This window comes from Elephantulus edwardii, unplaced genomic scaffold (genome assembly GCF_000299155.1).
Source record: "Elephantulus edwardii isolate Elephantulus edwardi_28Jun2011 unplaced genomic scaffold, EleEdw1.0 scaffold00044, whole genome shotgun sequence".
In the NCBI taxonomy this organism is placed as follows: domain Eukaryota; kingdom Metazoa; phylum Chordata; class Mammalia; order Macroscelidea; family Macroscelididae; genus Elephantulus; species Elephantulus edwardii.
The window spans coordinates 9,937,126-9,946,829 of record NW_006399794.1 but is presented as its reverse complement, the minus strand read 5'-3'; the positions used below and the strand labels follow the sequence as shown (position 1 = coordinate 9,946,829).

General features: G+C 40.3%; 1 protein-coding gene across 1 annotated transcript; it reads right to left on the bottom strand.

Annotated features, from left to right (window-relative positions):
- Positions 1 to 2,577: 2,577 nt before the first annotated feature.
- On the bottom strand, positions 2,578 to 5,104 carry LOC102864843 (olfactory receptor 56A4-like). Its single transcript, XM_006885639.1, has 2 exons — positions 4,856 to 5,104; positions 2,578 to 3,273 (listed from the first exon to the last, which is right to left on the bottom strand). The coding sequence occupies exons 1-2, from the start codon at positions 5,102 to 5,104 to the stop codon at positions 2,578 to 2,580; spliced, it is 945 nt and encodes a 314-aa protein (XP_006885701.1).
- Positions 5,105 to 9,704: the final 4,600 nt, after the last annotated feature.

The window sequence follows — 9,704 nt, the reverse complement described above, 5'->3', positions numbered from 1 at the left end:
CTTTGTTCACAATAGCAAAGAGTTGGAAACAACCTAAGTGCCCATCAACAAACAAATGGATAGAGAAGCTGTGGTATATTCACATGATGAAATACTATGCTGCAGTGGAAAAAAAACCCCAAAGACTCATGATATATTATTCCAAATGGATGACCCTGGAGGACATTATGCTGAGTGAAATATCTCAGTCACAAAAGGAAAAATACTGCATAGTGCCACTGTTGTAAAATGGGGCTGATATCGCGGTTAGAGGGAGACTGAGAAAGATAGGATAAATTATGTATACTGCATTGAAACAGATAAGGAAGAGAACTGTTTAAAAGGGATATATGACTAGGTATTATTGTCATGATAGGAGTCCAGAATGAAGGCTGCATAGTGGATTGGACTTGGGGGAAGGGATTGTATAACAATGAAATAATTTTTCTTTTACTTTTCAAAGAGAAGAGCAAACAAGGGCTGAGGTTGGGCAGGGAAAAAAGTGCAACGATGAATGAATGGAAAGCCAAAGTCTCCGTAAATTTTCATTAAAATTAATTAATAAAAAAAGTCATGAAAAAAGGCAAGAAAGAAGTACTTCATATACTGACTAAAGGAAGAAACAAAAACAAATATTAAAGACCAAACCCAGAACTGAAACAGTGAAGTATGGCTCTATTAAACAGCTGTCTGCTTAGTGTAAGAACCTGGGAAGAGCAGTGGTGTCCATAGGAGTGACTAGCTGACAGTGATGGGGAAGATGTGATCTCCCACTTGTTCTCCATGCCCTTCTGACGATCAGAGAAGTGACTTTCTCACCACTTCCACTATCTACTTGGTGACTGGCAACATTCAGCTCCACTTCAGATCCAGCAGATGCCATGCCCAAACCATTTTATGTGTGATGCCAGGAACATACATAGCTCTACACTCAGAATTTCCAAACAGGATCCTGGGTAATAAATTAGACATTTCCTGCAGTCAGCCTCTTGATTGGTAGGGAGCTACTCTCTCACTGGGTACCCTTGCCTGGCATATTCCACAACAACAGTTGTAGAGATGTACCCTGTATAAAGTGTCCCATTCCTGGGGATTTCAGGTGAGCAGTGAATACCCCCTCATGCTAGTCATCTCTGACCTGTACCTATCTCCTAAATTGGCAAAGACACCATCTCTAACTAGGCAAACTAGCCTAGGTTCCTCTAAGAGCAGCAGAAACTCTGTCTCTGTTTGAATGCATCACCCCAAGACGCCATCTAGACTGGAAGAGGGGCTACTGGTGACCTCACTTACCCCTTGAGCTCTCAACTATCTCTCAGACAAGCAGAAACTGAACTGAGAACCCCAACTCCAGCACTCCACTGGGCTTGCAGCACACTGTTCCAGGTCAAACATCTTGTCTCCACCCACTATTAGCAATGATAAGCACATCAATCAAGGTCCTCATTCACCCTCTTTGACACTCTCTCCTTTTTTTTTTTTCTTCTCCTCTCCCCTTTTGTTAAAAATTTTTGTTTGCTTGTCTGATTTCTGTTTTACTCTTTTGGAGTTGCTCCCCTCCTCCATATTTTCCATTTTAGTCTCTCTAGTATTGTTGGGGCTTTTTTTTTCCCTTTCCTCTGCCATCTTTTCTTTCACTTGATATATTATTCCCAAAATATGGAATCTCTAGCAGTATTATGACCAATAAACTCAATTCTTTCTTATCACCTCAATCCAAAACATTATTCTTTTTCTGCTATATTGTTCTTGTTGTTGTTAAGTGCCGTCGAGTTACAGGCAACTCATAGCGACCCTATGAAGGAGAGTCCTCGACACTTGGGGGCCTTTCATCCTCTCTCCCGGTTCATAGGGTTTCCACTATTACGGAAGTAGATGCCACTCCTTCTTCCAAGACTGTTTTAATCAGAGAGCTCCACCCCACTCTCTGTCTGCATGGGGTAACCAGCCATTAACACATTTGACACATCAGTGTCACAGTGTTTAGCCTCACAGCAACCACAAGTGACCGTGATACGGCAACTTGTACACCAAGGCTATACGACCTAGAGGAATGTCTGAATGAAAACAATGAAAGACTGGCCCGAGGGCCGCAGGCCTGAGGACCCTAAAGTGTCTTCCCAGCCCGCCACTCCCAAATGCTGGCAAACTCCCTGCCCCAGACCCCCAGTTCATCTGGCAGGTCTGCCCTGCCAACCCCCTCGTGAGGCCCAAAAAAACACCACACATGCACAAAGTCCTCAAACCTATAACGCCTCCAGAAGCCAGAGACCAGATTCATCTGACTTTAAATATTCTGCTATATTACTGACATAAAATCCCCATGGGCACTCTAACCCCTCTTCCCTATTCCTGCTACTTTAGCAAAATGTATGAGGCTTCAGAATGTAAAGATTGAGAATTATGTGGAAACTTAAATATTTCTTTAATGAGTAATTGAGGAATTAGTAAAGCACTCATGTGAGGAAAGTAATAGATATATAAAATTGAATTCAAAAAGTTGTTGATAGCAGCATGGATGTGTTAGTTGTGGAACTCAACTGAAACAATCACGAAAACATACCAGATTCTTTAATCCCTGAACTGTGTGTCATAGTCTCAGCATTGGTACTTGAGCAGTTTGATTATCCCTTGCTTGATTTCTTGGGTACGTACCCCATAAACTATGGGATTGAGAGCAGGTGGGATGAGGTGATGCAGGACATTGAGAAGAATGGGGACTTCTGTGGGAATTTTCTTTCCTGCTTTGTTTGTGAAGATAAACACTAAAAGCAATTTGTAGAAGAAAAGTATAAGGATGAGATGAGAACCACATGTACTCAAAGCTTTGGTGGCTGCACCTCCTGACTGCAGACGCATCACAGCTCTCAGGATGAAGCAATATGATAACAAAATGAGCACCAGATCAGACCCCAGGAGGCACCAGACACTTACAAACTGATAGAGCTTATTTAGGTGAATATCCTCACAGGAAAGTCTTGCGACAGAAATGTTGGCACAGATACAGTTCTCCACCACATTGCTGGCACAATAGTTAAGTCTGGCAGCCAACACTGGTGTGGGCAGTGTGGCCAACAAATTGCGGAAGATAATAAAGATGACTGCATTGATGACAAATTGTTCAGTAATGATAGATGGATAGCGAAGTGGGTGACAAATGGCCACATAGCGGTCATAGGCCATAACCAGGAAGGTGGAGGACTCCATTGGAAGGAAGGTATTCATGATGAACATCTGCAGGAAACAGCCAACAAAGCTGATGGGCTTCATGTTGAACCAGAAGATCAGCAGAACCTGCCAGAATCAAAGTTCTCAAAATCATCCCCTCACCTTAGAAGACCCAACCCTCGAGAAAACCCTTTAATGGTTTTAAGCTTCATCTGTCTAAATTTCTGCTCTATAATCTCTCTTTTAGTCTTGTGATTTCATTGATAATATCTTTCCAGGGCGATGTTATGATTACTCTAATAAAATAGAAGATATTTAAAGAGTCCTAAGAGAACAGTAGAAAGGAAAGGAGTCCACTTAAGCATGCAAACAGAAAGAGGAAAAGTCATTTTCAGGAGGAAATGTTCACTTTGAATGAAAATGTGTGTCAAGAAGCAGTTTAAAATTTGAGATTAGGAAGGAAATCTATAAGGAAAATATGACATGTATAAATTGTAGCAGTGAGACAAAGAAATGATATTCTAGATATGTGACTGGATTCTATGGGGTGTGTAGGGGACAGGAGAAAGATAGGCAGTCTCTTCCCATGTGATTAACTGCCTCTGAAAACCCACTGGAGGGTCAGCTATGGGTCAGTCCCACTTGGTGGTACACTACAACACTACATGTGCATCCTGATCTCCAGGAACAAGATTCAATCTCTTTACAGCTTTAGATTGCCAGTGAGTCAGAACTGACTCATAGCTGAACCTCCAGTGGGTTTTCCAAGGCTGTGAGGTGCTCGGGAAGAAACTGATGTGGATCCGCATCTTCCCGATGTGGAGCTGTTGACAGACTCCAACTAGAGGCACAGCCTTTGAGCGAGGCACAGGCAGTGAAGCTGCCTGTGAACTATACCACCAGAGTTCCCAATACAATAGAAGCTTTGTTTACATTTTTTAAAATTTCTATCTCTGTCCTTCCCTGAGTATCTTGAGATTTTGCTCATATTCTAACTAGAAATATCTCCCATAAAATATATCAGAGGAACATTAAACACCGTGAGAACAATATGCTATCAACCCAAAGGCCTGCAGTTCTGATCCACCAACTTCTCCATGGGAAAAAGATGGACAAATTCCTCCTGTTAAATTTATTGTATCTGAAAACCCACTGGAAGGTTCCAACTCAATGGGACTAAACAACAATAACCCATAGACGTAAGATATATCTTCAAATTGTGTTTTATATCTCACGTATGACATAAACACACTTCCAGTCATGTTGTTGCTGTTAGGTGCTACAGAAATGACTATGACCCACAGTAACCCTATAAACAATCTTCCCCTATTCTGTACTATTCTCACAATCTCGGCAATGCTCAAGCCTTGTGCTGCAATCAGAGAAAGAAAATTTCAGAGTCCGTGTATAGGTGAGGAAGCCATTCGATATGAAAAAGAACATCCCTAGAAGTAAGACAGGGAATTCTAATTTGGCTAGACCACTAACTCGAACATTGAGTGAGTGTCTGGCAACCAAGGGCAAGGGCATTGAGATTAAGAGTAGTCATATCTGAGACTTATGGTTAACCTAGAGTGTGAGGTTTAGGTGATTCACTGAGCCTTTTCCTTAAAGGGATGCGGTTGAAGGGACATCCACAATAGTAGACAAAGGGCTATTTGATGAAAGATGAATGACTCTCTGAAAGTTAGGGGAATGGGGTTCTGACCTTGGGGATGACTGTGAGGCAGAGGATGACATCCAGCACGGAAAGGATGGCAAGCAGGTAGTACATGGGCTCGTGCAGAGAGGCCTCCTGCCAGATGGCAAGTAATAGCACAAAATTGGCCACAAGGGCCAAAACCAAGAGAGGAGCTAGAGGTATAGATAGCCAGTGCTGTGTGTCCTGCATTCCAGGAAAGCAGATCATTAGGAATTCTTTCACCTGGACAGCTGTGTTGTTGGGAAACAATACCATTATTAGAAGGTGGTCCTGGAATTAGATGAAAGAAAAGACTCATTAATTATCTGACTGCGTAATTAGGGGCCTAGCTGCCTCCTATCTAAACTTTTGAGCTTCTTAGCTTCTTTATCATTCTATTAACATAATCCTTTGATATTTTAATTAGGCTTTATAACTCTTCTATTAAAATAGTTTCTCTTTACATTCATAAATTTATTTCATTCTCTTAATACAAGTGTAATCCAACTCCAGACAAATACCAAACACCCTTACATAGTATGGAGCGAGATAGGAGACCACACACACAGAATCCAGCCACATTTCTGTAATGTGTTTTGCTGGTTTCACCTCTGCATTTTTCCCCCTGAATCACATCTTCCTCATAGAATTCCCTCTTGCCTTCACATTTCTAACTCCTATTTGCAGCATATTTTTCATTCTAAGTGAATATTTCCTCCTAGAAATGTTTGGGGTTGTTTTTTTTTTTTTCCTTTTTACTCCATTTGTAAACATAAATGGATTCCTCTCCTTTCCATTGCTTTTTCAGGATCCTTAAATGTATGGAGGATACTGATTGTTAAGTATTAATAAAACACCCCTATACTCACTGATAAGCTGTGCTGTAATCCTAAAGGCACGTGGTGTAAGGCCACCAGCTGCTCTGCAGGAGAAGGATGCACAATTTCCTCCCGTGCAATTAACTGCCTCTGAAAACCTACAAGAGGGTCCGTTCTGACTCAACCATACTCAACAACAACAACAATGCTCACTGATACACTGATGCTTCCCTCTATCTTTTCATCAAGACTGCACTCCTTTTGGTCAATGATGGAGGCTTAGATTTTTTTTTCTTGCAGAACAATTCACCACACAATTTAAAGAATATTTAATAACTACAGTTCAAGCAGGTAAGGTTGACAGATTTTGGAAAGCACCATAATACTTTTGATCCCTATCCTTTAGTAACTAGCATTTGTATTCCTTGTTACACCATAAACCAGCAGTATTCTTGCTTAACACTCAGCAAAAATCTGAAGGGAAAAGCATCAGAGAAAATAAATAACAACTCATGTTAATTAAATATAGAAATATAAGTAGAGAGATATTTATATTTAACTTAAACAGTAAATAATTTGGATTTGCCTTTTAGTTAGCCATGTCTCAAGACCAATGACAAAGTTACCTTTTTATCTTTCTTGAAGAGGAAAATCTGGTAATTCTAGCATGCTTCTAGTTTTCAAGGCTTAGTCTCCTACCCAATCATTCTCCAAACCAGATAAACCTAAGTTGTCCTTCCATGAGTTTAGCAGGTAGGCATTGTAATGAACTCATGGTTTCCTGGAATCAATATGTTCTCACAAATCAACTTCTAAAGGGTACATTATATTCTTTAAAACAGACAATAATGTCAAGGCAAAAGCTCAAAGTATCCCTTGTGTTTGCTTTCAAATATTCAGTTGACAAGCATACCTAAGATAAAGTTGGCTCCAAATAACCGTTTTGACCAACGAGCTACTTTCATTTAACCTCTGGTTCTTCAAATTCTCACTGCCCTGTGATTGTGTCTAGCATCCCTGAAAGACTTTATAAGTATTCTATCTCCATAATAGCTCTTCCCTGTGATTGGAAATACATAGAAATCCTTCTCCCTCAGGTGCCTTTTCCCTGCAGACTCACATACTTCCAGCTTAAGAGAGAATTCTATATTAAATTCATATGAAGTTGAACATTAGTGCTCTCTTGAGCTGTCTGGGAGGTATGAAAACAGACTCTTTATTTGTGATGGGAAATAAAATCACTTAAAATTGTGATTGTTGTTGTTGTTACATGCCATCAAGTCATACTGACATGAAAGATGTAAGTCCTTTATGAAGCAAACTGTCATTAGATTAATGAAGCTGATTTCATCTTATATATTATTTGCATCCTTAAAAATTGCTTCTAACATAAGTGCATTGTGATTTATCTGATCACTAATTTGTATTAAGCTTTAGAAATATCTTTACAAAAGAAAAATATGTTACCTAAAGCAATCGTGCAGAATCATGAGCATTCATTTAAACCAATTGTAATTAGGCCATAATAAGTCAGAGACAAGTTACAATTCTAGGATAATCTCTATCACTGATAACATTAAATTCAAATACCCCAATTAAAATATAGACAAGATGGATAGAGCTAGAATTAGAGCTAGAGCTAGAACTAGAGATAGAGACAGAGATATAGCTAGATATTTTAACTTAAAAGAGGGGAAATGTATTAGATGGTGGTCCAGAGGAATTCTTGTTCCAAAGATCTGGGCCTAGACATTACATTTTAAAAAATTCTCAAAAATCATATAAATTCACAAGACTGAAAACAGTGAACCAGAAGGGACAATCTGTAAACAATAAAAATTAAAAAGAAAAAATAATTACAGCAATTATATGTTGCTTACAAGAAAGTGGTTTCAAATGGAAAGACATAAACAGAACAGAATTTTTTAAAAATTAGAAAAGATTAAATAATGCGTAAGAATTAAATGCCCAACAAAACCCATACAAAATAGATCCCAAAAAAAGTCACTAAGACATAAAATAACAAAACTTTCAAAAAATCAAGGACAAGTAAAAATCTTAAGATCAGTTCAGGAAAAATTAAATTATGCCCACACAGGCCATCAGTAAGACTAAACTCTGATTTGTCAGTGGAAACCATCCATATAGGCAAGAAGGCTATAGGATGGTAGTCACAAATAAAATCTTTTCAATTAAAATCCTTGATCTAACAAATATGTTCCTCAGATGTGACTGTGAAGTTAGAACATTTCCAGATAAACAGAAATCAATAGAATATATTAAAACCAAGTCAGCCTAACAAAAAATGATAAATGTATCAATTTGATCCTCCTGCTGGATGATCAGCTATGAGTAAACTCTTACCCAACCGCACATAACAACAGCAACAACTCTTAACGGAGGATTCTAATTTCATAGTCTGTACAATGCTGCACTACTAACCAAAAGGTAGTCCGAATCCACCAGCAGTTTCATAGGAGAAAGATGAGAATTCTAATTTCATTAAGATGTACAGCCTCAGGAGAAAGATGAAGGCTATCAGTTGAAACCAACTGAATGACATTGAGTTCCGTTTTTGTTTTTAAGACAATGTTGTGAGTGATAGGCTATATCCATGTGGATATAAGAATGATCTGTCAGCCATTGTTGTTGTTGTTGTTATGTGCCATTGAGTCGCTTGCGACTCATAGTGACCCTATGGATAACAGCCCTAAACTCTGCTCTATCCTGCCAATCTCACTGCCACTGACACACCCATCCCGATTACCCCAGTCACTGAATCAATCCACCTCATAGAGGGTCTTCTCCTTCTGCGACGTCCCTCCACCCTCCCAAGCATGATGTCCCTCTCCAAGGACCTCTCCCTCTTTACAACATGTCCAAAGTATGTCAGATGAAGCCTCAGAATCCTTGCCTCTAAGGAGCAGCCTGGTTTAACCCTCTCCAAGATGAATCTGTTTGTTTTCTTGGCAGTCCATGGTACATTCAATACTCTTCTCCAGCACCACAGCTCAAAGGCATCAATTCTCCTTCTATCCTCCTTAATCATTGTCCAACTCTCTGATGCATTACAAGTGATTGCAAAGACCATAGCCTGTATCAGACACACCTTAGTCTCCAGAGAGATACCATTTCTCTTCAGTACCCTAGAGAGGTCTCTAACAGCAGACTTTCCCATGGCAATACGTTTTTTGATTTCCTGACTGCTGGTGCCAAGAGTGTTGACCATAGAGCCAAGCAGACTAAAGTTGTTAACAATATCAATCTCTTCACCATCCATCCTGATGCTGCCAATTGGTCCAGTTGTAAGAATATTTGTCTTCTTGACATTGAGCTTCAATCCATACTGAAAGCAGCAGTCCTTGACCCTCTGCAGCAAGCATTTCAGGTCCTCCTCAGTTTCAGCAAGCAGGGTTGTGTCATCTGCAAATGTCAACCATTACCATTCAAATATATGCACCAACAACTACCGCTAAAGAGGAGGAAATAGAAGATTTCTACCAACTGTTGCAGTCAGAAATTGATTGAGCATGCAACCAGGAAGATTAACTTGAATGGGAAGTTAACCTCAAGGCTCTCTCTGTCCCTAGCAGCAGTGAGCAGAGGTCAGAAAGCCACATCCGCCTCCAGTCAGGTACTTACTTCATTGGAGAATGAGCCTGGCAGATCTTTTTGTCCCTGGCAGCAGTGAGCAGAGGATAGGAGACTACATCTGCCTCCTGACAGGTACCTGCTTTAGTGGGGAGTGAACTTGGAGGCTGTCACTCTCCCAGGCAGCATTCAGCAGAGGTTGAGGAGTCAGGCCCACACCTTCCTCTGACAACATGCTTGTTTCCTGCAAAGCAGCAACTTGGAGAAGATCTAGAGATTGCCCTGTGACCACTGACCAGCACTAATCTGAAAGCTAGGAAGCCTCATTTCCATTTCAAGTATTTTAGCAGTGAGGAGAGTGGCTGGAAGTCTCACCACCAAGTACTCAGCCTGACAGAAGACCTGTACTCACTGCTCCCTGAACTGGAGCACCACAAGATCAGGGGAAAAGCAGTCAACTGCAAACT

Excerpts from the sequence above, each read along its gene's own strand:
- LOC102864843 (XM_006885639.1), bottom strand. The coding sequence starts at position 5,104 with ATGGTATTGTTTCCCAACAACACAGCTGTCCAGGTGAAAGAATTCCTA. Across the intron at positions 3,274-4,855 it reads GCCTCACAGTCATCCCCAAG|GTTCTGCTGATCTTCTGGTT; the intron begins GTCAGAACCCCA and ends TGATTCTGGCAG.